Raw genomic sequence first — 27580 nt, forward strand, 5'->3', positions numbered from 1 at the left:
AAGGTGGTTGCCTGGGTTTGAGGTATTTTTCTCTACTACAAAAATCTTTACAGAAAAACATACACTTATTTAAAAAAGAACAGGGAAAAGTAATTTAAAATGTAACAAGAATAAAGTCAGAGACATGAATCTAAAACAAGGCCTAGTTAGTATTTTAGAAAAGACCACAGTGAAATAGTGCAAGTTTAGAAAATCTAAGTAAGGATAACTGACAGCAGGGGATGAGTTACATGTACTGGGAACAGAGCTAATGTTCATCTTTCAATGAGAAGATGGTGAACTAAGGAAGTGACAGCGTCAACTTTTTTATTTACTTAGACATATTCAGATCAAGATGGAGATCTGGAAAGCATATAAAATTACTTTGGAGATACAGACCTGTCCCCTCTTCCAGGCCATTCTATAGATGATAAGGGCCTGACCCATCCACTGTGGTGGAGTAGGATCAGTTCCAACTGCAGGAGGAGGAGCTAAGCTACAAAATCCCTAGAAAATCTGAAGGATAGAGGGAGAGAGAAAACTTAGGACTTCACGTCTGGAACCCGGAGAGGAGGCAGCCTTGCAGCTACTGTGCACACCACTGAAAGAGGGGTACAAAGCAGGCCCTTTGACATATCTGAGCACCAGATAGAAGACGGTGTAAATCTCATTAGACCCAGCCCACACAAACACTAACCCCGGGATCCTTGCCAACACCATTCCTGGCTAGCCAGGCTTGAGAGGCTCACCCTGAAGAGAAGGTGGGCCACTGAGGAGGGAGGAATGAAAAACTGGTTGAGTTTACCTTAATTTATCGAGAAATCTCTGAGCGACTGACGTTTTTACTACCAGTGAATGAGCTCAAATTTGAAATTACATTTAATTTTTGCATATGTGAACTTGTGACCTGAGTATCTGTATTGTCTCTGTAAGGATCTTACAAATATGTCAAAGAACATTATCACTTGCATCCATGCTATCCTGACCTTGACCTTCAGACTATAGACTGAAAGCATGTGTCCCATCCACACAGACAGGCAACAAAGAGAAAAATCTCTATTTCAATAAAAATTAGTGTTTAATTTAAAATCTGAGTTTGGTAGAGTCAATGTGTGCACTACCGATGATAACAGACTCTACCTTCTAAACTTCTCCCCAGTCTGTATCTTCTCCAACCCGAGGGCCAGAATCTTAGCTCAGTCTTCACCATCCAGCTGAACAATTTCACAGCACACACTCGAGAATCCTCCACACTGTCAACAGAGCCTCTTCCTAAAACAAGGCTCTGATTGTCTCACGTCCCTACTCAAAATTCTTCAACAGAGGTACATAGAGTCCTTTCTTATCAGCACCTGCTAACAATCAAGTTATAGCCAGCTGTCCCTTGTACAACCGAGTGTTACAAAACAACTAGAATTCTCTCTCACACATTACGTACTTTACACACACTGCTCTCTGCATATAATCCATAGTGCCAAAAGCTAAATTACTCACAATGTACTAGTCACTGGTGTCAGCAGTCATAGGAAACACATTCAATTTCCATAACTATGCTATGCAGTAGGAATATTAAAACCATCTGATAAGAGGTTTCTACTAAATGGGAGAGGTTGGGCTTGAGCCTGGAGCCCACCTGCTGTCCTGCACAGGCATGTGGGGCACTGCACCCAGAGGCCCTTCCATCACAACTCCCTCATGAACTCCCAACCTTTCCAGAACTTGCTTCGCTGTCTCCTTCCTTAACTGTAAAGGCTTCCCTCAGCAGATTTACTCCTTTCAGCCTCTCTGTGCCTGTCTTCGCCAACACTGCGCAGGGAGCATATCACCATGATGCATGGACGCATGTCTCACGGGTCTGTGCCGTCCTTGAGAACAGGAACTACATGATCGATCTCTAAGTTTTCCTCATGAGCCACAAGGCTGCCGCAGCAAGCATTCCTGAGCAGTACGGAACTGAATGAGTTTCAGTAAGGGGAATGTCTATCTTCATTCAGAAACATTTCAAATTGTTCATACAACCCAGTAAGGGGTCTTATTCACGTAGTTTTCATGGTAAAGAACTCAATACACTCATTTCTAAAAACTTGGCAAAAACATAAATTTTTTAACAATCCTAAAAGAATCTATAAGCATCTCCCAAAACTAATCCACTACGTCTAAAAGCCAGCTGTGTGGATTTCAAAGTGTAACGCTTATCATTAGCTGCTAGAAAATCCATCTCCCAAACTACCTTTCACAAGTAAAATGGCCTGCAAACAGAACTTGGATGAAGAACTATGGAAGATCTCAGCAGAACAAGAAAACAAGATAAAGTAATTTCCATAATTCTGACCCTTTCACTAAATAAAAGGCAGTTGAAAACTACTACAGAGATTGGCTAATAAAATTCTCTGAATCAGTGAAAGGCTTCATTAAGACTAGTGACTAAAATCATTATCATACGGGAAAAATCATCAAGTTTCAGCCAAAACTCTTGAAATAGTTATGAAGAAGAAAAAAACCATCTCTTCACCTTCAATGAGTTCTAAACACTCTTCAGGATTTAGAAAAGTGCCATTTCACCTGGGAGATCCCAGAGATAATTTATTTTTAGGTTATATAAAAATTCATGACAAAGACCTATGAGAAAAAGATGTGGACATTTCTGTTCCCTGTTGAGGCAAAATGGCCACTTCTAGTATCCTCCAAATGCCCCAGAGTATTTACATGTATTTCAGAAGAACTAGCAGATTTAAACATGCCCTACCACTTTTATCATCTCCACATAAAGCTTTCTTGCTCATTAAAGTTATTAATTTATGTGAAAAGGCCTCAGGAATGCATCTGTGTCACAACTATTTAGACAAGCTAGTTTAACAACTATTTCTTCTACCCAACCCAAATATTTATTTCAGTCTTGCAGAAATAAGTTACTACACCTTAAATAATTCTCAGCAACATTAACAAGCTCTTAAACAAAGAGAGGGGAGAAAACATTTTTGCTTAATACCAAAATGTAACGATACTATTTAAGTGTATCACCTAATTTTAAAAAAAAACAGTTCACATCAGCAAAAATAATAAAAATGTTCTAAAGGAAAATTTCAACTTCCCCTGCTCGGTGTACATGATGAAATCCAATCAACCACTGACACATCTCAGAATATGGTCTTAATGTAACTTTCAACCTTATTTTCCCATTGCTAGACAACAAAATATTGCATATTCTTTCCAAGCTGGTCATCAACTACCCAATGAATGTAATCTGCTTTAACATCTTGTTTATCTGTGCTTATGAGCAAGGACTATAGAGACAGAATGTCTGGACTTGTATCCCACTTTACCAACATAGTCACCATAGGCAAGTTATTTAACCTCTTGGTGCCTCTGTGTTCTTATATATAAAATGGAGTTAGTAACAATATCTACCCCATGAAGTTGTTAAGAATCAAATGTTAGAAAACATGCAAAAGTGCTGTGGTGGTCTGAATGCTTTTGTCTCTCCAAAATTCATGTTGCAATCCTAACCCCCCAAAGGTAATGGTATTAGCAAGTGGGCCATTTGGGAGGTGCTTAGGTCACGAGGGCAAAGCCCTCAAGAATAGACTCAGGCTCGATAAACGAGACTCCAGAGATGCCAGACCCTTCCACCATGAGAGCAAACAGCAAAAATGGAACCCGGAGAGGCGCCGCCCATCAGTCTCCAGAACTGTGAGAAACAAATATGGTTTCTAATAAGCTCCAAGCTTGTGATATTTTCTAACAGCAGTCCACAAGTTCTTCAAACTGCACCTGATGAAGGCACTCAGTAAGCTCTGGCTGTTATGATCAGTGTCGGTAGCTGCGGCTCCCTCTCTCCCCTTTGGGGATCTCCTCTAAATTCAACAAGATCTGCTCAACTTTCGGCTCAAAGTAAGTGTTTCTAAGAAGTCTTCCTTACAAAAAACTATGAACCAGAGACACTTTTGGGGGGGTGGGGGGCGGAAGGGGAGGGATTGGGATCAAAATGGGGGGGTTGCAATTGTATGGGGAATATAAAAATAAAATTTATTATTTAAAAAAAAAAAGAAGTCTTCCTTAATTGCATAGATTTATAAAAATCTTGCCATCCTCTAAACTCGTGACAATTAGCACCCACAACAAAGACAGTATTTGGTACTGATCTTACATAAATTAAATCTTACATAGCTAACTTTTCATAAAGTTAATTAACTGTGTCTTCTAAAAAAATCAATTAACTGGGCCTCCCTGGTGACACAGTGGGTTGAGCACCATGCTGTGAAGCTGTCCGCAGCCTCTGCAACGCCGGTTCGATTCCCGGCTGGCCAGGGAGATACCCACGTGGCGCGGCAGACCTCTTCTGTCTCACCTGGTGCTCCCCTCAGCAGTGTCTTCTTTGGTCCATCTGCCTGTTCTGCTCCCTGCTCTGTCTCTGGTGAATTCTTTCACCCTCCTGCGCCTCTGACCTGTACCCTGGTTCTTGTATAAATAAATAAATCTTAAAAAAAAAATCAATTAACTGTGTAAGGTATTTATCTTGCCTTAGGAAGGAAAGTGTAAATTATCACTACATGAAACACACATTCTATTAATTTTATACTGCCCAAAGAACTCAGCACGGTGCATGCACAGAGCAGGCACACAGTAAATATCTGCAGAAGCAGTTAATGCAACCCACACACAGTGGATGGCTTGTTTGCTATCTGAGAAAATGTTAAAGAGAAACATAAGTTATAGCCATGAGATCTTTAGACTGTCTTTAATAATGATCAACACATACAACCTAAAGGCAAGGAGTGGGGGAAAAAATGTTTCCTGATTCAATTTTCTGATCTACTATAAGAATGTCCATTCTCAACAGACAAGTACATTCCTGCACCTAATTGGAATCACTGGCAGAACCAAATCAGAACAGAATGATGAACAAAAAAAAGAAAATTAAGTGTTCTCTCTCTCTCGACTCTGGAAGTAATTAACATGAACCTCAAAGGAAGTTAACATTTACTTTGGTAGTATGTTGAATAAACTCATTCCTCAGAGGAATCTTGAAGTTAGAATATGGTTCAAATTCAACACTAGCTGAATGTGTTCTTTCTTCATATAAATCTCTTACAATATCTTTATTCTCCACCATTCATTCAGGCTATTAGCCACTCACACTTTTCTCTCTTCATTTCACTCTTGTGTGTGTGTATCTTAATATTGATGTATGCTTCCAGTTCTTTCCCATGAAGCATGAACCTTGACTTCTCCACTTTCAAACTACCTCCAGTGTCTGATAAATGCACATAGTATTCCCTCAAATATTTGTTCTGACTGAACAAATAAGATTACACTATAGACTCCAGGGTGAATACTAACATGGCTGGGTCCGTGGCTACCATCTGTTGAACACCTATGTGCACCAGGCACTTCACACCAATCACTTAATCTACACCACACCCTGTGAAGTAAGTATAATCTCTCTTAGAAATTAGGAGATTGAGGTTTTAAGGATTAAAAAAAAATTTTTTTTTTGGTCTCCCCCGTGGTGCAGAGGGTTGAGCGCCTTGCTGTGAAGCTGTCTGCAGCCTCTGCAGCATCGGTTCAATTCCCGACCGGCCAGGGAGATTCCCACATGGCACAGCAGACCTCTCCTGTCTCATCCACTGCTCCCCTCAGTAGTGTTCTTCGATCCTTCTGCCTGTTCTGCATTCCGCTCTGTCTCTGGTGAATCCTCTCATCTTCCCACACCTCTGGCCTATACCCCAGTTCTTGTATAAATAAATCTTTAAAAAAAATATTTCCCCAAGATCCTACTGCTAGAAGAAAGTGAAGATGTGATCCCAATCCATGTGTGAGTTCTAACTACTTCTTTTCCCATTAACTCATGTTGCTTCAAATTGTGATGCTCGATGCAGAACCATGGGGAAGAGTATCATGATGACATTGAGATTAAAATTTCAGCAAAAATAAAGCAGGGTTAGATCAGTGAAGTAGCACTAAATTGGCTTTTCTTTCACTTGAATCCCTTGAAGATAATTATCAAGTGCCAAGAGTTAACAACCTTTTATATATGACATATCAAATCTCACTCTTCATTTATTTCTGGGAGAAAGTATTTAGACATTTATCTGACATAGGATGTATATCCAGAACTGTCTAAATTCAACAAAACAATAATCCAATCAAAGGCAAAAGATTATAAAGACACCTCATCAGTGAAGATATATGAGTGATGAGCATATTCAAGGATGTTCATTGTGATTAGTCACTGGGGACATGGAAATGAAAACACAATGAGCTGTCACCCTGTCACTCTATAGTTCTTAGAATGGGCATTGCACCCAGTACTCATGAAGCTGCGGAGGGGCTGGAACCTTCATGAGCCACTGGTGGGAATGTAAAATGGCACAGGCACTTTCAAAAACAGTTTGGTGACCTCTTAAAAAGCCAAAGATATCCTTACCATTGATCCAGCCATCCATTCCTAGGTACTTACCCCATATAAATGAAACCATATGTCCATCCACAGACTCATACACAAATATTCATAGCAGCTTTATTTCTAATAGTCCCAAAATAAAACAAACAAAAAATCCAAATGTCCATCAACAAACGAACTGTCCTATACCCATGCTATGGAATACCACTCAGCAATAAAAACAAAAACAAATGAACACAGACCGAATATGGCTAAATCTTAAAATCATGATGCTAAGAAAAAAAGAAAAAAAGTACATACTGTATGATTTCATTTATATGAAATTCTAGGCAACATGAACTAATATGTAGTGACAGAAATCAGCAGTTGCCTCAGGATGGGGTCAGGGAGCAGAAATGGACAGGAGAGAGACATGAAACACTTTTAGGGTTGAAAGGTATGCTCAAAGTCTTGATTGTAATGATGACTTGATGAATGTATACATGTCAAAACTTATAAAATTATACAGCTTAAAAATGAGCAATTTTTATATGCTAATTATTCCTCAATAAAGTTATTTAAAAATTAATTGAAAAGAAAGAACATAACACAAAAAGTGAAAGGAGTAAAAAATTGTATGTATTGTCTACAAAGGCCCTCATGACCCTATTTCTTGGTACTTACACCCATGCACAATCTCTTCTTGAGTACATGCTGGATTTAATGACTTGTCTCTAGGGAACAAAACGCAGCAGAGGTGATGCAAGAGCACCTCAAAATTAAATTGCAAAATACCCATGGCTTCTGTCTTGGACTCTTCACATATACTTGTTCTGAGGTAAGGCAGCTGCTATATTGTGAGCTGTGGAGAAACCCGTAAGAGAAGGAACAAGGAGGCCTCTTCTAAAAGCTATCAAGGAATTAAGGCCCTGAGTTTGACAGGCTTCAAGGAACTGAAGACCTTAGCCTAGTAGCCTGCAAGGAACTAAATCCAATAATCAAAGGACTTAGTTCAGAAGTAAACCCTCCCCCAGATGAGCCTTCTGATGAGAATGCAGCCCTGATCAGCAGTCTGACTACAACCTCATGTGAGACTGAGCGAGAGGCACCCAAAAAGCCACGCCTAGATCACTGATGCTAGAAACTGTGAGCTGTCAATATTTCTTCTTTAGCCATGACATTTTGGGGTACACAGTTTTGTTATACAGCAATAGACAACTAATGCAAGATCAAACTCACATGTGTATAAAAGAAAGTCTGCAAGGCAATTTTATCTACGCAGAATATATTCAGCTCAAGTGACAGACATCTGACTAAAACTTGATTGAACCGGGACTTTATTTCCTTATGTAATATGAAATCCACAGGTAAGACAGTCCTTTTGAGACCAGAGAGAACCCAGGTCTTCATCATAATGCTTGTTACAGCAGGGCATCATATGTTATGTTCACATCAGAGAAAAGAAGAAGGGGCTTTGTCTCTTAAGAAAGTGAAAACTAGGGGCCTCCCTGGTGGAGTAGGGGTTATATACTCTCATCACAGCCAAGCTATCACCAGCCACTGCAGCCTGACTTCAATCCTTGGCCAGGGAGCTAACCCACATGATGGAGCAGACCTCCCCTGTCTTGCCTGCTGCTCCCCTCAGCAGTGTGTTTCAGTCAGTCTGCCTGTTTGGCTCCCCACTCTGTCTCTGGGGAATCCTCTCACCACTCCCCCATACCTCTGGCCTGCACCCCAGTTCTTGTATGCATAAATAAAAATAAATCTTAAAAAAAAAAGTAAAAACTTTCCCCAAAGCCTTGAAGTCTGTATTTTACTTACATTTCATTCATCAGAACTGTTTCCCTTCACCCTTCTTAGTTGCAAAGGAGTCTGGGAAGAGGAGCATTTTTGAGTAAGACACACTATTCTCTCAACAAAGTGTCTGGTTAGTAAAGAAGGGGGCAATATTTATTTGATACCCAACCAGCAGTATGTGTCAAAGCATTACATTTCTGTTATGGTGAAACCAAAATTATTACAGGAGGTTAAAGAAGGGCAAGAATACAAAAATCTATGGCAGCTTGAGAAGGATGCTTGATGTATTTTGTGGATATCAATCAACCACAGGAGGGAAGGGAGTGCCACTCAGCAGAGAAGCCCCCTTCCTATTTTGAGGACTGCTGGTGCCAAGAGCTGTCTCCCACCATAGAAACTGGATCCCTCAATTATTTACTCCCAGCTTCCCTGGCAACTAGGATGCAGGCTCATGACTCAGCGTTGGCCAATCAAATGCACTCCCAGAATTGTGGCTGGTAGTTGAGACAGAAGTTTTTTGTTTGTCTGTTATTCTTTTTGGTGGCAGCAACATCTGGTTGTTAAGCCAGGGCCAGGAATGTCAGTGGAACCATTTCAGGTCAGCAATGCCAGAGCAGCAGGCAGCCGTGTCCAGGGCCCTGGGCAGCAGTGTCTGCGCCAGCCAGTGTGATTCAGGCTATGGTCTGGCTGCTTCCCACCTTCCCCCAGTTGTTGCCCACTTTTAGAACCAGATGTCTAGCCTTATCAGGGATTTTACAATTCTACTCTATACCTTTCAGTAAATCCCTTTTCGGCTAATGTCAGTCTGTTAGAAGCAAATTACAGTTGCTTGTAATTTAAGAACACTGACTGAAAGAAGCCTCCGTACAAACTTGATCCTTCTTAAACCCATTTAAAAAAGTGCTGTTTGAAGATTTTCTTGTGAAGAGATGCCATCTCACATAACTTCCAAGCAGAAAGAAATTCACTTATTTTACTATTTTTGAGGACCTTTTCCAATTTGTTATCTTCCAGAGAAATTTCCTCCCCGCACCCCAAAACAAGTCCATAGCCCCTTCCCCTGAAGTTCCATTTCCTGCTTATTTGTTAAACTGCATGTGATAATTCACTCTATCAGTCTTACAAAAGGATAAAACATAGTTGATAGACATTTGATGCATATTTCTTGGAAGCAATGAAGATTTTCTTCATAGCTGATTAAGTTAATAAAGAGTGGTGCAACTACAGAATGGAATATGATTCAACAATAAAAATAAATAAGCTATTAAATCACAAAATGACATGGAGGAAACTTAAATGCATATTGTTAAATCAAAGAAGCCAACCTGAAAGTTTGATTCCAACCATAATTCTGGAAAAGGAAAAACGATGGAGACAATAAAAAAGTCAGTAGTAGCCAGAAGCTGGGGGAGAGGGAAGGGGTAAGTGGAGCCCGGGGATGTTTAGGGCAGTCAAGCTACACTGTGTGCCACTGGAATGGTGGACGCAGGACACTGCTGGATTTGTCAAAATCCACAGAATGTACAAAAGAAAGGTGAACCCTCATGTAAACTATGCGGTTTAGTTAATAATAAGTTATCTATATTACTGCATCAATTGTAACAAACCATCCACACTACTACAAGACAAAATAAATAATGGGGAAAATTGTGTTTGTGGAGAAGTATTGCCTTGCGGTATTTCTGCAAGCCTAAAATTAGTGCCCAGAGGAAACAAACATCTATTAATAATATTAAAAAAGGAAATAAAAAACAATATCATGGCATATAGGGAGATGAAAGTGAAAATATTCTAAGGTCCTGGCATTGTTTGGGAGAAGGATAGAGGTGTTGATTATCTTTAGACTTTGAATCAAATAATACATGTTAAAATTTTAACAGAAACCATTAAATGAAAATAGGATTAAGTAAAACACATTTACTTAATCCTAACTGTGGTTGTTTACCTGAGATTCCAGAACTTCCAACTTCCTCTTCCGTGCGTGAAGAGCTTTACTTGGGAAAGCCCAGTAGTAATTGGATGTTCCGATCCTTTCACAGTCCACCATGCTGTCGTCGACCAGGCTCTGGAGGACTTCTTTGACTGACATAGCAGCTAGGAGAGATCATTTTTAAAACTATTAAAACATCATAAATAAACTAAAAGGGGAGTAACTGGGGACACATTTCCAGCTCAAGAGTTAAAAAGTTAATAAACAGTTTTTTAAAAATAATAACCAAGAAAGGACAAATAGTCTGACAGAGAAATAGTAAGTCTACCAACAGCTTCTACAAAATGTGCATGCTCAATAAACAAGATGATATTCAATCCCACAAATAGCTGGAGAAATGCAAAATAAAGCAATGATATATGATTTCTTGACTACGAAATTAAAAGCACTAACAGATATAATAAAGAATTCAGGGAAATGGGTTCTCTCAACATGGGTGGAAAAAAATGGCAACATGTATCTACTACTTTAGATTCATGCATGACTTTTATGTAGAAACTCCACTTTTGTAAATTCAACCAAGGAAAATGATGGGTATGCTTGAGGAGGCTTGTTGTAACATGGCTTTCAATAGCAGACTGAAAAGCAGTGTATGACTGTACTTTTAGAAGAATTTTACTGTGATGGGATATTATACAACTGCTAAATTTGTGTTATAAAATATTTAATGGCATAGATATATGTTCATTCAAAATGGATTATACAGAGTGTGTCATACACAAAAATAAACTATAGTATTCACTAAGAAATGGTGGTTATCTTTGGATGGTAGGTAAAAGGCGATTTTTATCTCCTGTTTTCTGTTCATTTTCCTTTTTTCCAACAATGAGCATGTGTTACCTTTTTTGCTAAGAATAGGTTTAAAACGACTAGGAGAAATTAAACTATAAAGTTAAATGTTATGATTAAGAGTATAATTAAAAATTAGTCAAAAAGTTTTTTATCCCCAGATATAACCTATTGCAAAATTAAAGATTTAATGAAAAAGGAATCTTGACACTAAGTATGCAAAACATTCAACCTAAACTTGTAAAGAAGTACAATCTTTCATGAAAAGTACAATCTTTAATAAAATGTAATTTTAAAAACAAAAATACAGTCCTGAGAAATGAATGTGAGTATAATTTGGTACAGTCTTTTCCAAAGGCAATTTGAGAACACATATAAAGAGCTTAATAACTGCATAGGTCTGTTTTACATTCTACCTCTAGAGACAATTCCTAATGAAGTAATATGAGATGCAGAAGAAAATTCACGAGGGGGTGAGGTAGGAATGACAGGTGGAGTACAGAGGATTTTTTTGGCAGTGAAAATCCTGTCTGATATTGCAGTGATGGGCCCATGTTACTACACACTTGTCTGAGGCTGTAAGAGGAAGCCACAATGTGGACCACGGACTTGGGCAATGATGATGGTGTACCCAGGAGTGTAGGTCACAACCTGTGACAGACATGCACTGGTGCATGGAGATGGGCAAACTGCGCATGTGTGGGGGCAGAGAGCATGGAAGAAATCTGTCATTCCTCTCAACTCTGCTGGGGACCTAAAATTGTTCTAAAAATGAGTCTTTTAGGGAAAAAATTATGAATAGAATGCTAATTATATATTAAATTTAGCAGCAAAATTTAGAAACAAGCTAGCTGTTCAACAATAAGTAATGAGCTAAGCAAATTGTGGTATCGTGGGTGGTCACAGAATTAATCATTAAGAGAGGCAATGTTGCACATCAATTTTTAAAAGCAAATGACATGAGTGAATGTGGAAGATATAATTTTACAAAAAAATACATGAACACAAAACACCGCATGCAACAACAGTTCCTCTCAGAGGGATGAACAGACTGTTAACAGTGGTGCTCTCAGAATACAGGGTTATGCACAACTTTGATTTTCCTTGTATTCTTTATAATTTCCAAATCTGGTAAGAAATTTTCTTGTGTCTCTCTCTCTCTCTCTCTCTCTCTCTCTATATATATATATATATATATATATGTATGTATGTAAATATATATGTATGTATATATATATATGTATGTGTATATATATGTATGTATATATATTTCACAATCAGAAAGAGAGCCCCGAGAACTTGTGAATGTGAGTTTATTTGGAAAAAAAGGCTTATACACTGGTAATCAAGGATCGCACTAGGAAATCATGCTGAATTTAGGGTGGGTCCCAAATCCAATGGTGGGTGTCATTGACAGAGGGGAGAAAACAAAGGGCAGGGCCATGTGGAGACAGAGGCAGACATCAGAATGATGTGTCTACAAGCCAGGCACTGCTGGCCATCACCAGAGGCGAGGAGAAGAGGAAGGAATGGATTTTCCTTTAGAGCCTCTGGAAACAAACAACTCTGCCAACAACTGGATGTCAAACTTTTGGCCACTATGAGAGAATGCATCTCTATTGTGTTAAACCACCAAGTATAAGGTAAATAACTAAAACAATCTTAAAAAACTAATATACTATGTAAAGACACGAGATCATATTTAACAAATACTAGACCAAGCATAAACAGTTTTTACTCCTTTTGATGTAAATTATACTCACAAATAAACTTGGGCACAATGTGTGTGTGTACGTGCGTGTACGCAGATGCATGCATATTCCACTTTAGTTTTTTCAGAGCAGATTCTCCAAACAGAAGAATTGTGTCTGTGACACAAAGAAATTACATAGGGACTGTTGCAACCATTACTCATCTCTAGAAATTTCTGTTTCTCTAAAGTGAGAGGCTGTTACAGGGGAATGTTACAGGCTGTTAATGGTGAATGATTTCCCATTTCCCGAGATATCCCAGCACATCTTTGATACTTACTAATGCCTTTCTCTTTGGGAGCAATCTTCTCTATGTCTTTTAATTGGAATACATCTTTCTGTTTGAAAGGTTAAAAAAAAAGGTATAAGAAACTTGTACTTACTTTCTACTATATATGTATATTACCATAATTAAGATGTTAAAGTATACTAAAAAAACCATGCCTGAAACTAACAATAGGGTCCAGCACATGGAACTAGAGAAACATCACAGTTACCTTGTTCAATACCCTCAATAGAACTTAAAATGGATCAATTTTGCATGAACATTCTATTTTATAGTAATCAGAGAGAATATCTTCCCACTGAAGTATGAAAGCTTGTTTATGATTAATCAATTGTTAACTTGAATTAGTTTCTCTCACGCTCTGATTTCAAGAAAACACAATAGCGCTCTGACACACATTGTATGTCACAGATGGAGGAGTTTGAATTAAAAGTAAAAAAGACAACTGTGGAGATTTGTTTATGTTCAATGTTTCATAGAAGAGTTAAACCTAAACAAAGGAAAAATTACATATTTGTCTTTGTCTATCAATTGCTCATCTAATTGGTACATGTCCACCACATGCAAATCTAAATGGGAAGAAAGACATGGAGAACATTTCATCCTAATTATTGGGGGCAAATTCTGTGCAGAACACTCCTTTCTTTTTGTAGTAAGTCTTGGTTGAAGTGGAGAAAAGAACTTGGATAAAAAAAGTGACGTGAAAATACTGAAGTATTCAGTAAGTAGAACAGAATTATTGTGATTGTTTTAGAAATCTGGGATTTATTTCTCCTAAAATAAACTTGAAAAGTCAACTTCAATAGGATGGAAATTAGACTTCACAAAAATTAAAAACTTCTGCTCATCTAAGGCCCTGGTAAGAAATTGAAATGACAAATACTGACTAGAAGACAGTATTCACAAAACATACCTGACAAAGACGGCTACCCAGATATATAAAGAACTCCTTTGAAGTATACTCTACCCCATCCCCCAAAGATGAACTGACGGAAGAACAAAACAGTGGTAGGTGATACATACACACACACACACACACACACACACACACACACACACACATATATGAAAATATAAATGAATATATATAACGAGTAAAATGCTGAAGTAGAATCTAGGTGTTGGGCATATGGACAGTCACTATAAAATTCTTTCATCTTCCATAATAAAATGTTGGAAAAGTAACTATATCATTACACTTAAGATTTAGTAAATTAGGGGCCTCCCTGGTGGTGCAAGGGGTTAAGATGCAACCTATGAAGCTGTGCACAGCCTCTGCAGCACAAGTTCCACTCCCCGCTGGCCAGGGGCAGAGCAACCCACATGGCGCAGCAGGCCTCTCCTGACTGGTCCGCTGCTCCCCTTCAGTCAATCTGCCTGCTCTGTTCCCCACTCTGTGTCTCTGGTGAATCCTCTCACCGCCCCACACCTCTGGACTGTACTCCCACTCTTGTATGCATAAACAAACAAACAAACAAACAAACAAACAAACAAACAAATAAATAAATATTTTTTAAAGAAAGATTCAGCAAATTAAGTAAAGTACTAAGTCACTGATCTTAGAGTGTGAAAACAATTTTTGTACATGTGGGAATAAACTTTAAAGATAGTATCTTGGGATTGCAGAGACTATGCAATAAATCACTGACTAGAAAAATCAACTAATCAGACCTATTTGCAAGTAGTTTAGATTCCCTGGAAAAAGAACATGAACTTATTGAGACATCATCCTATATGTGGCCACCAAGGAAGTCCCAACACAGTGGCTGCCCCAGCAGGTTTGCTGTGTAAACAAATGAGTTAGCAAAGAACAAAACCTTATAACTAAATTGAGATCATTTAAGTGGACAGAGAAAACAGTAAATATCATTATCCAGGCAATAAACAGTGATAACAAAGGAGATATAAATACAATGGCTTTGACTCTTAAATAACAATGCAAGCTAAGTGTAAGGTCTCCTGGAAGACACAGTCACACAACCAGACAACTTTCAACTGGGCTCTTATGATCTGGGCACTGGAATGTTTTACACGGATTGCCTCATTTAATCCTTACACCAATACTGTGAGCTGGATACAATTATTAGATCAGAAATACATTAGAAAACTGACACTTTGGTCAAGTGACTTGTTTAAGGTTACAGAGCTATTAGATAAAACAGAGGTCAGGTTCACTATCACTGAGCTCCGCTGCTCCCATGTTCTTCCTAGTGTAAAAAGCAAAGAAGTCTATTTCTATTATGTTAGCAACTTTAAATATATATGTGAGTATACAATGAATGAATACATAAACTGAAATCAATCAACTAATTAATACAACCAATTCCTGGCTTTACATGACAGCTCACTAACTACTGAACTTCTTAAAACTGCTAATACTCTTTAGTATTATATTCATTAGTGCCTTCCTGCTATTATCCAAAAGAGGTGGAAAATTTCTAATCAAAAACAGCCAATTTTGATATTTGAGGGAGTTAACAATATCCTAAAGCACAAAATAATCCCCTCCCCCACCACTCTCCCCAGTTTTCCACTGTCTGATAGAAATTATATCTATTTTTCTTGTTCTGAGAACATAGGAAAAATAGTTCAATGAACAGAACAGTAACCACACAAACTTCATCATTCCACCTTCCTAATCTTGTCATCATTACTACTATGATACTCTGCTGAATTGCCAATGACTATCTGTAAGTCACTCTAAGTGAGATTAGGGAGATTAATCAGAGGGCAAACAGTTAACACACAAGTTCCCAGAACATTTCACTTGTCTTACTTAGACTCTGTACTATCAAAATGAAAATCAAATACTACCATTGCTTATCTTATTAATTTCCTATTCCATTTTACCATTTCCCCCCATCTTCTTCACATTTGTATACAATGAAAATAGCTAGTAGATTGGGGCCAAACTAGATTTTGAAGGACCTGTGTACTAATATATAGGAGGTTAATATTTTTTGTAGGTCAAAGGTTTGGACTTTAACTAGGGGGCGAAGAAAAGTCACTGAATAGCAACTTGGTGTAGAAAACAGGCTCAAGAGCCGACAGCCTGGGCTTGAATCCTGGCTCTGCCACTTAGGAGCCAAAACTTGAACATATTCCTGTTAGTGACGGGCACAAATTTCTGGAATAAATTAAGGAGGCCTACGTACTACCAAATATGTCTTATGCACAGACAGATTAAGAATGTCTTCAGACAGAGAGGCAGGATTAAAGCCCTGTCTCTGAAATCAGGTGAGCTGTCCTCCCTGGGTTTGAATCCTAGTATTGTCACTTCTATTTTGTTAGATCCAGAGTTGGTATCTTAGGCTGTGCCTCACATGTTTCATCTGAGAAAAGTGGATGATACTTTGTCAGTATCAAATAAGTGGATGAGCTCTTGTTAGTAAAAAGGACAAAATCAGACAATCCACACCAAGTGCCCAGGGCAGTGACTGGTCCCTGCCAATGATACTGTGAGCCATTATTACTATTTTCAGGCAGAAGGGGGAGCAGTCTAGTATATGCTTCAGAAAGAGGGTGTGTACAATAGTCTGAATGAAGAGATTTCACCAAGTGACAAGTCCTTTCCTATGCCACAGCTCACAAGCACCACAAATGTTTGCAGAATTTTATCCCTTCTCACAAATGGTCAGTATTGATCTCTCACAAAAAGGCGGTTAACACAGACCTAAGGAGACAACTATGCAACATACTAAAAATCTTAGGAAGATGACTTACAGTTTCAAAAAATATTTCCATCATGCGGACTCTCTTTTCCTCTGCACTCAGTCCTTTTTTCTTCGACTAAAGCACAAACACAAAAGTTAAATGGTAAACACTGTGTTTGAAACAAAACACTGCATTGTAAAACAAGCTGATCTAAAACATTATCAGAAATTCTGTGTACGGTTTTGTCTGATAACAACATTTGACAACTCTTAGTGTCAGGCCAGAGGACCCATCATACCTACCCTACCATGCCCTTCCAAGCCTGGGGCGGGGTTGGCCAGCACAGTAAGGATGGTGGGCAAGATGGGCGTCTTGTCATTTTGTAGAAATTCATCATTTATTGAATGAGTTAATGGTAAGGCACTTCACTTGCCTTCAAGACTTACAATCTCCCAAAGAAAATACAGACATAGCTACTATTAAATAAAAAGGTACATGTACAGACAGGACAGAAAGGATTAATTCCACCCTGAGGAAGGAGGAGGTGATCTAGACTAGAGATGAAAAGGATTTTAGGAAGTTGAGAAATGGTGAGACAGGAGACCTGGGCACCCAGGATTGTTCCAGAGAGATAAGCATTCTGAGAGGACTGGAGTATGCAGAGGCAGATGAGGTAAGCAAGGTGGTCTCTGGCCAGATGATGGGAGACAGGAGGAGGAGGTGTGATTTCTACAGCAGGCAGTGACAAATTAGAGTAACCGCGGCGGGCAGGCGAGAGAAAGGGAAAAACCTGTAACGTGGGAAGTGGAAGTCACTTCAGGTTACAGTTTCTCTGCAGACCCCTTAGCCAATGTGAAACTGAGGTCACTCACATGTAATTGAAATGTACGTTAATAATAATTTTTACTATATAATGGCTATAGACTATATAAAAAATTAAAAAAAAAAAGCCACATTTCTTCACTGCAAAGATTCACAGGGAAAAAAAAAACAAACCAACAAAACACCTGTTCAACTCACACGCCCCATTGGAGGAGCAAACAAAGTGACATGTGAGTTTTGAGAACTTCCTTCTGAAAAAAAAAAAAAAGAAGAAAAAGAGAGTTACTCAGGACATTTAGGAAGAACTTTAACACTCACACTACTTAAAAGTAGACATAAATGAAACAAAGATCGTCCCTATCCAACTAAAAACACCAGGACAGGAGCTGAGGACAGCAGGAAAGCGTGCAGCACTTCATCTGACCCACAGAACAGAAACCCACTGCCTGGCTGCACAGCAGTGAGCTCAGTGGCTCCCTGGCGAGCGGCAGGTGTCCACAGTAGTAGGCTGACATTCACGTTCTCCGGCCTCTGCCCCCTCCCACACACTGCAGCTCTAGGTTCTCCATTGAGGTCACCTTTTCTCACCCTGCGACCTCAGATCTTTAAGTCAGCTCCCAGCCCCTTAGTGTGCTCCTGAGCATCCCTGTCCAGTACCTACTTGCCTGCTGGACAGGCCTCAAACTCAGGAGGCCTACGCTGACCTCTGCTCTCCCCACCTATGCCCCAATCTGCTGTTCTGAAGCTCAAGTTCAAGTAGCTACTAGTTTGCTACCCAGGTCAGAGGCCTGGCAGTCACGCGGGGATCCCTTATCTCTTAACATTCAACCTACCACCAACCTGTGGGCTCAGCTGTCTCTGCTCCATCTCTGCTACACACCTCAATTCAGGCCTTGCATGGTCTCTGCAGCACACTGCAGTGCCCAGCCCACACCAGCACAGCCTCCATCCACACTCCACACGCCAAAGAGCAAAGAGAACCAGGCCTCTCTTTTGCTTAAAATCGCAGAGTGGCTCCCAATATGCAGAAGCAGTCAATCACTACAGAATGAGCTACAGGTGCCTCCATCAGCTGCCCCTAATGTACCCCTCTGGGCAGCCCCCCCCCTCAGTTTACCCTAACAACTTGGAGAGCTAAACAAATTGAGCTGTAACACAAGTTACTGACTGCGAGCTTTTCCCCATTTCTGTGCTGTTTTAAAAATGCTCTTATTGGGGCCTCCCCGATGGCGCAGCGGGCTGAGCGCCACGCTGTGAAGCTGTCCACAGCCTCTGCAGCGCCGGTTCGATTCCCGGCCGGCCAGGGAGATTCCCACATGGCGCGCAGACCTCTCCTGCCGCCCGCTGCTACCCTCAGCAGTGCACTTTGGTCCTTCTGCCTGTTCTGCTCCCCGCTCTGGCTCTGGTGAATTCTCTCACCCTCCCGTGCTTCTGGCCTGCACCCCAGTGCTTATATAAATAAATAAAAATCTTATAAAAAAATATAAAAATGCCCTTGCAGGGCCTCCCTGGTGGCAAAAGGGGTTAGGATGCAACCTATGAGGCTGTCTGCAGCCACTGCAGCATGGGTTCTATCCCCAGCCAGCCAGGGAGCAACCCACATGGCGCAGCAGACCTCTCCTCACTCCCCTGCTGCTCCCCTCAGTGGTGTAGTTCAGTCAATCTGCCTGTTCTGGGGACTCCCTGGTGGTGCAAGGGGTTAAGACACAACCTATGAGGCTGTCCACAGCCACTGCAGCATGAGTTTGATCCCTGGCAGGGGAGGTGACCCACATGGCACAGCAGACCTCTGCTGGCTCGCCTGCTGCTCCCCTCAGTAGTGTATTTCAGTCTGTCTGCCTGTTCTGTTCCCCACTCTGTCTCTGGTGAGTCCTTTCACTCCCCACACCTCTGGCCTGTACCCCAGCTCTTGTATACATAAAATAAATAAATCTTTAAAAAAAATGCTCTTGCAAGCTTCTCCTCTACCTTCTATTCGCAACTCCAGTGGAGTCTCCCAAGGCTGAGTTTCACCTTTCTCACTCTAGGAGAACTTTCCGAGCCCCCAGACCAGGTTGAGTCACTGTGGATGTCCCCAGCACACACCACCAACTCACGTAGTACAAATGAAAAGCTGTGCTTGCTGGACTCTCAGGCGATGTACATGAACTGCCTTTGCCTTCCCAGAGCTTAGTGCCAGGTCGGGTGACAAGCCCCCTAGTCCAGAACCCTGTATCTAAAAGCTTGCAACCTTAAAATGCGAGGCTCTTCAGGCTCCCAAACCTCACAATCCCCACTTCACCCCCACAATATGATACCAGGTGAATTAATACTAAGGAATCTGGTGGCAGCCATTTATTGCTTTGCTTGGATAGAGAAATCCCAGATGAGCAAGTGCCAAGAAGCCACGGAGGCCTGGTCACAGAACCTGGGGGCCAGAGGCAGAGTTCAACAATGTTTGACAAGCCTCCCTTTGCACTGGCCTCCAGGGTCTCTCCCACGAATGAAAACTCACACTCAGAAGGTGCCTTCGGCCCATTTCAGTCCTGCGGGTCTCAAACAGACATACCTTAGAATCATCTCAGTTTTAAAAAAATGCTGATGGCCAGGTAGGTCCCTCCAAACCCTCATCACATCTCTGGGAGGGGCCTTCAGCCTTGGCATGAATATTTAAAATGATTCCTCACGGGGTTTAACTGTGCCTCAGGATTGCTTTTTTCAGCCCAGAATCTGGAGGCTGAGTTTCAGGGCACAGTCACAGGGCACTGTGTGGGCCCTGAGAATTCTAAGCTTTAGGTAGGAAAGACTCCTGACATTTTGGTATAAATGCTGGAGAGACCCACGGCCTCCATAAGAAACTGTCACCTGGAGGTAGGCAATAAGGAAAAAAGTGTGTGTGTGTGTGTGTGTGTGTGTGTGTGTGTTACACAGTTTTAGGAAAGCCATGAATCACTCAGTTCAGCAGCTATGACATTTAAGAAACACCATGAGCTGCAGCATCCACTTACATTGCTCTTTTATGGCAGATAAGGCTTATAATCAACCACAGTAGGAGTCTTATGGACAGAAATAAAATAATTAATGCGAAAAGATGCTATGTTAATTCATATTTAGAAATCCACCCCCCCCCAAAATAAATCAGTAAGGGTTCATTTACTGCTTAAGATAGAAGAAAATCTCCTGATAGTATAAAGTTAGAAATACATTCAAGCTTTAAGGGGACTCAAAACTTGACCTGAGGACAAGAGAGTTTTCTGGTTGACCAATATACTTCAAACCACTTAAAAATCATCTACCCAAGTAATGATCTTCAAGTGGGAGTCACAGAATTCCTAAAATCAGGAATTGATTAATTACAATAGCCTTTTGAAAGAGTAAAAGTAGACGCTATCTGCTATCCTCGGAAGAAGGAGACTTCCATTCAATTTCTCCAATTCCAAAAAAGATAACTGGATTATAAATGTCACCCTACAAACTCAACCATAACAAACTATTAATTCCCAATCCTGAAAGAGAACAGTTTGTCTTTGGTTAACAAAACATTAAGCTAACTTCTTGATCCTACATAAACAATAGGAAGCACCGATGTCATAAAAAGTTTTATTCTAACTTGTTTCATCTTTCTTCATTATTATAGGGAAGCATCTGAAGAGTTAATAGCTCATCAGGCCATGTAGTAGCTGAAGGTGATTCAGGTGTAGAGAGAATAGGCAAGAAGACAAAGTTAAAGCATTTGTGTTGCAAAATTCTCACTAGTCAGATTAGCTAAAGAAAAAAACGACACCAGAGCCAGTTAACAGATGCTAACAGATTTAAGTGTAGTCCTGTTTGGCTTCTTCAAATCCTTTCACGCCCAGATGGCTAGGTTGTTAGTTTAACCACAAAAAGCCGTTATCAGCTATAATTATATCTGGACAAGTAGCTTCAAATAAACACCGAACAACCTGGATCCTTGTCCAGCAGAAGCTCGGCAAAATAACGGCCATTAGCTAAATTAAGATATTAAAATCTTAGATCCACTTAATGAATGTTGATTTTCTGCCAAGAGAAGCAGACAAAAATGGCATGAAACTTTGAAGGCTTACGAAAACGACTTGACGAGCAATAAAACATTAAGTTCACAGAGAGACGGTGGGTCATCGTCCCAGACCTAACCCTTTATGGTACGCAGGGAAGTCTCCGCGCCAGTTTCTCTAACGGGTCGACTTCGGGCTCCGAAGTCCCGCATTTCTCGCCCTTTGGGGAAAAGGACTCTGTTTACAGCCATGGTGTAACTGGCATCAAATGAGGCTTGGTTAGGCCGCCTTTGAAATTGTGAGCAGTTCAGGGGCCTCCCCTGGTGGCGCAGGCGGCTGAAGCAGGGCTGTGAAGCTGCCTCTGCAGCGCGGGTTCGAGTCCCGGGCCCCAGTGAGATACCCACATGGCGCGGCAGACCTCTCCTGTCTCCCCTCTGCTCCCCTCAGCAGTGTTTTGCAGTCAGTCTGCCTGTTCTGTTCCCTGCTCTGTCTCTGGTGAACCCTCTCACCCTCCCGCACCTCTGGCCTGTACCCCAGCTCTTGTATGCATGAATAAATCTTAAAAAAAAGAAAAAAAGAAATTGCGAGCAGTTCATAACGTGCTCCACTGTCCCGATTCACAAAACCACCCCGGGTCGGCACTCAGGCCCTGGGGTCTCCGGTCCCGGAGCAGCCCGCAGGGGGTTCCAAATGCCGGGGTGGCCCTGGGGCCGAGCCCCGGGCCTCTGGGCTCAGCTCTCGCCCAGGCGCGTTCCAACAGACCCCGGAGCGCTCGAGAACATTTCGCGGCCCCGCCTCAGCCGCCCGTGGCGGGTGGGAGGGGGGCGGGGGGGGTTGGGGGGCGGGGGGGTTGGGGGGCTGGGGGGGCGGCTCCCTCCCCGGGACTGCCGCGGGGTGCAGGGCGGCGGGGGGGGGGTCGCAACTGCGGGGCTGCCCCCCCGGAAGTGCAGCGGGGGCAGCGCGACCCCTCGGCGTCCCCCTCGGCTCTGCGCCCTCACACCGGGGCACGGGCGCCGGCCGGACCCCAGCTCTTACCATGGCGCGGCCGCGGGTCTTCCGGTGGCGCGGGCGGCGCTCGAGGCGGGGGCGGGGCGCAGAGCGGGTTTGATTTTGGCGCCGACACCGCCCCGGGGGCGGAGCAGCGAGGGGAGGAGGCGGGAGAGAGAGAGGCCGAGCCTCGTCCCCGCGGCGCGCAGCGACCCCTGGCGGCGGCGCCGAGCGGGCGGGCGGCCGGGGCGGGGCCTGCTCGGGGGCGGGGCCTGCTCGGGGGCGGGGCCTGTCCCAGCTGTCAGCGCTGAGTGGCTCCAGGGTCTGCAGTGTCGGGGAACCCCCATGCTTCCTCCACTTTCTCTTCGGGGTAGAATTTAACTCCTTTTTATTTTTTATTTTTTTAATTAATTAATTTATTTATTTATTTACTTATTTATTTATTTATACAAGCACTGGGTACAGTCAGAAGTGCTGGACGGTGAGAGAATTCACCGGAGCCAGAGCGGAGAACAGAACAGGCAGACCTACGAAGTACACTGCTGAGGGGAGCAGCGGGCGGCAGGAGAGGTCTGGGCGCCATGTGGGATCCTCCTCTGGTGGCCGGGGAGCAGCCGGGAATCAAAGCAGCGCTGCAGAGGCTGAGGGCAGCTTCGCAACCCAGCGCTCAACTGCTGCGCCACAGGGGAGGCCCTAGCCCCTTTTTAAAGAAAGTTTTTTTTTTTTTTTTTTTTATAGAGGCATGGTTTTTTATTTATTTATTTATTTGTTTGTTCTGTTTACACATGCACTGGGTACAGTCAGAAGCGCGGGAGGGTGAGAGAATTCACCAGAGCCAGAACAGGGAGCAGAGCAGGCAGAAGGACCGAAGTACACTGCTGAGGGGAGCAGCGGGCGGCAGGAGAGGTCTGCGCGCCATGTGGGACCCTCCTCCGGTGGCCGGGGAGCAGCCGGGGATCGAACCGGCGCCGCAGAGGCCGCGGGCAGCTTCGCAACCCAGCGCTCAACCGCTGCGCCACCGGGGAGGCCCAAGAAAGTTTTTTTTAAAAGATTTTATTTATGCATACAAGAGCTGGGGTACAGGCCAGAGGTGCGGGGTGTGGGGTAGGGGGGATGGGAAGGGTGTGAGGGACGCACCAGAGCCAGAGCGGGGCACAGAACAGGCAGACTGACCAAAGTACACTGCTGAGGGGAGCAGCGGGTGAGGCAGGAGGGGTCTGCCGCACCATGTGGGTAGCTCCCTGGCCGGGGCTCGACCACGTGCTGCAGTGGCTGCAGATAGCTTCATAGGTTTCGTCTTAACCCCTTGCGCCAGAAAGTCTTGAGCTCTTGTGTTTACATTTTCTTAGCGCAGCAGAAATCCAACCTGAGTTTGTCTTGTAAAATAGAGGTTTGGCTGCTGGCGATGAAGACACTACCTCTGTCCATCCGGATTTGCCCAATCTGGGGCGCCCTTTTTTTGTTTTCTCACTTTGCCGCTCATCTCTTCCCCAGTTAGTCACTATTTTTCTAGCTTTAAAAAATCCCCCCCTTGGGCCTCCCCGGTGGCGCAGCGGTTGAGCGCTGGGTTGCGAAGCTGCCCACAGCCTCTGCAGCGCCGGTTCGATCCCCGGCTGCTCCCCGGCCACCAGAGGAGGGTCCCCCGTGGCGCGCAGACCTCTCCTGCCGCCCGCTGCTCCCCTCAGCAGTGTACTTCGGTCCTTCTGCCTGCGCTGCTCCCCGCTCTGGCTCTGGTGAATTCTCTCACCCTCCCGCGCTTCTGACTGTACCCAGTGCTTGTATAAATAAACAAATAAATAAATCTTAAAAAAAAAATCCCCCCTTTTTTTTTGTTTTTATTTTTTAAAAAACAAGGAATGAATTTCAAGTCAAAATGTTCAAAACTACGTTACCACCTGACGACAGTAGATGGTGATTCCAAGCAAAAGTTTGGATCCCTTCGTTTGCAGGTGCTGCAAAATGAAGACTTAATTGTATACACTACTGAAAACATAAAAAGAGCATCTGAAATAGGAATTTGTACCTCCTGTTGCTTGTTAGGGAAGCATAGCATTCCATTGATTTAGTTTCTCCTAGTGTTTTACTCTGCAACATTATTAAACTTATGCCAAAGGTCTCTTTGTTCTGTAGTATGAGGATAGTGATTTTGATCTACTACACCATGTAAATACATGTGCTGTGCATATCCCATGATTTTCCAAATACCTGTTGAAGTTACATCCTAAATGCTAATAGATTATTAGCACGACTAAGAAAATTTTATTAAGCTTCTCATAAGCGTAAACAGTTTGGTTGACGTAATGATCTCTTGCACATATTCTACAACATTCCTTCACTTCCCTTCACTGAAAAAAGAAACAAACATTCACCCTGGAAATGGAGAAAACAAGCTTTATTATAATGATTGGAGATTTTGTGCATGATAAAGATATACACATGAAACTTGTTTCTCCTATGTTTCAAGACAGAATTAATTTAAAGTTTTATTGTAGACTAAAGCATCCAAAATACTGTGGTACGTATGCAGCTATGAACGTACAAACACTTGGATACACAGCGCTCACTCTTTTCTTTAAATAAGCAGTCAGCATTTTGATTCATAAAAGAACAAACCATGAGAAAGTACCAATGTCAGGGCAAGACTTAGTGTTCTATACACAGGAAAAGTATGAAACAGATCTATAAAGATGGAATGTACAAAATTGAAAAAGAAAGGAAGCAAAAAACTTTCATAATCATACGTAGGATTGAAAGGCTATAGACTTGAGGATGATAAAAAGGGTTCTATGATAAGGATACACTCTGTGGATGACAAAACATTCCCATGTCATAAAGCAAAAGCATTGAGTTTAAGGCTGTGCTGCTTTCCAAAGTTAATGGAAGTGCTGTACATTCACTGGAACAACATAGCCAATTAACCTATTTTAGACTATTAATAGCTTTCATACATTCTCCACAAACAGACCACACAATCACTGCCACACAATTCATCTTCAGAAATTTTTTTTTAAAGATTAACATCATGATTTGTAGCTTACTGTCATTTAAAGCAAAAAAAAAATTATTTATTTATACCAAACAAATCTTTAATGGGCACTTAGTTTCCTTTATGGCAATTCTAGATTCCTAGTTATCAAAAATATTAAAATAATTGTAAAGTTTAAAACCCTGCAACATTTATAGAATGCAACAGTATTAGGACTTTCGGTTTTAAGCAAACAGCTTCAATTTTATCCTTCCTGGAAATGTCTTGTTTTCACATGGTTAAACTACAAATACTCCTCCCTTTTCAGAAGCTGGTGAATAGAGAGGATACTATAGAGTCCAAATGTACAAAAAGATTTTTCCCATTTGAAGTCATCTGCCAATTACCTGATATTTGCAATTTCTTCCAATTTAACTCAGTAGGCATTACCAACGTAATGACCTTCACATAAGGACCCATATACACTTGCTCATGTACAGCTATTCCAGTTAACTCCACATTAGGACATACCCTGTATACTTAGCAGAAGCAAGTGTGTTCCAGTTGCATGGACCTGTGACATTTATTTGTCTCAACTCTAGTGAGAGCAAATTGAAATAAGGAAACTTGACTTGTTTAGTTACTGGAGACTAAAGTTAGATCAAGACACTAATTACTATTCAAAACAAAGGATGAACAGTCATAAAGGTTTTTTTATTGATGTGGTTCTGGACGGACCGGTGACTTTTCCACCTCCCGTGTCCAGCAGGGGAGGGCTCCCTGGGAGGGAATGCAGTCACGGACCTTCATGTACTAACTGGCAACATTTTGCCATAAGTGCCCAGGGGAAATTTGAATGAGTAATTTTTCAGTGCTACTTATCATGAAGGTATGACAGGTTCTGTACACTTAACAAAGAGAAATCAAACAATAATGGTAGCCCAGAAAAAAAGTCACTTATTTTAATATCCTTCTCAGTTTACCAGAAACCATTTTCCATAGAATGTGACAAAATTGCATTTAAATCTTGTCTATTCCTCTATTATCAGCAGCACTTTCTTCCCTAAAATATGCTTACCAAGAAATACAGTAAATGCACGTCTGTATTCAAATGTGAAATGTTATGTATACTTTAATCTAGATGATCATATTTTTTTGGGGAAAAAATGGTGATTTCTGGGGTGCCCATAGCAACTGTTTCAGATAGTGGAACAGGTCTGAATCAAAATATCTATTCTTTCATTCCAGTTTGTGCAAATTTGAAATGCAAAATTTTTTGCCTTGTATTCAATCTACTATTAAGATATGGGATGGCTAATCTTTATGGACCTAATATAGTCCCATAATATAGGACCCAACCTAATATGGGATGGCTGATTAAATTTTTCAATTCAAAAATATAATTTAAATGTTGCACCAAAAAAAAAAAAAAACCTTTTCCGTAAACTAAGTCTTAAGATCAATAGCCTGGAAAGGGATCCATCACTTCCTGGCCCTTTGGCTAAATGAAGTGTAGAAAGAGGTCCAAATAGGAAAGCATTTTTACTTGTGAAAATAAATTAAAATGAATTTAACCATTTTAAAAGTTTTCTCTTAAACAGTATAGTAACTATTATCTTTTATGCAGAATGTTAATAAACAGCAGAATGAAATTCCCTCCCTGGGATGTAAACTCCAAGGGGGCTGGGATTCTTGTCTTCACTTTACCCCTGGTGTCTGGCATAGTTTGGGGCACCTCGTGATCACTCATCAAACATGAATGTGTGAATTCAAAGACTTTTCACTGATGTCAGGAAACCATGTCTTAGTTTAATATTCTAAAAATGTTATTGAATTTTACAGACAGGCTCAAGTACTTTGAAAACTCTACCTAACTTAAAAAAATACTAAACCTAGATGTAAATCTCCCTGAAAAAAATTCTTCCAGGTGTTGATTTAGGCATAATAAATTTGACAGACAATTGGAAGTAGCTGGGTTTCCCTTCAAAATTTTAAAAAGTCCTATATAAGAGTGTGATTGCATTATAAATTAATAAGCAGTAAACATCACATTCATATAGTTACACATAAGGGAATTATTTTCTTATGGTACAGTTCTAAGGTGCTTTCAGTGAAAAAGATCCCAAAGTCATTATCGAAAATGCCGAGTTTGGCATCCTATTTGGTAGAACTGAGTAGAAAGT

The 27580-nt window shown here is 41.5% G+C and overlaps 1 protein-coding gene across 1 annotated transcript in view; it reads right to left on the minus strand.

Moving 5' to 3' along the window:
- MND1 (meiotic nuclear divisions 1) overlaps positions 1–18317 on the minus strand; it is a gene marked incomplete at its 5' end in the record, with an annotated part of 40320 nt that extends 22003 nt beyond the window's left edge. Inside the window, 4 exons of the mRNA XM_084245590.1 lie at positions 10104–10252; positions 12969–13026; positions 16698–16763; positions 18291–18317. Of these exons, the coding sequence (XP_084101716.1) occupies positions 10104–10252; positions 12969–13026; positions 16698–16763; positions 18291–18317 (300 nt within the window). The remainder of the gene's footprint in view (positions 1–10103; positions 10253–12968; positions 13027–16697; positions 16764–18290) is intronic.
- Positions 18318–27580: the final 9263 nt, after the last annotated feature.

The sequence above is a fragment of the Talpa europaea genome (assembly GCF_964194135.1).
Source record: "Talpa europaea genome assembly, chromosome: 10".
Classification (NCBI taxonomy): domain Eukaryota; kingdom Metazoa; phylum Chordata; class Mammalia; order Eulipotyphla; family Talpidae; genus Talpa; species Talpa europaea.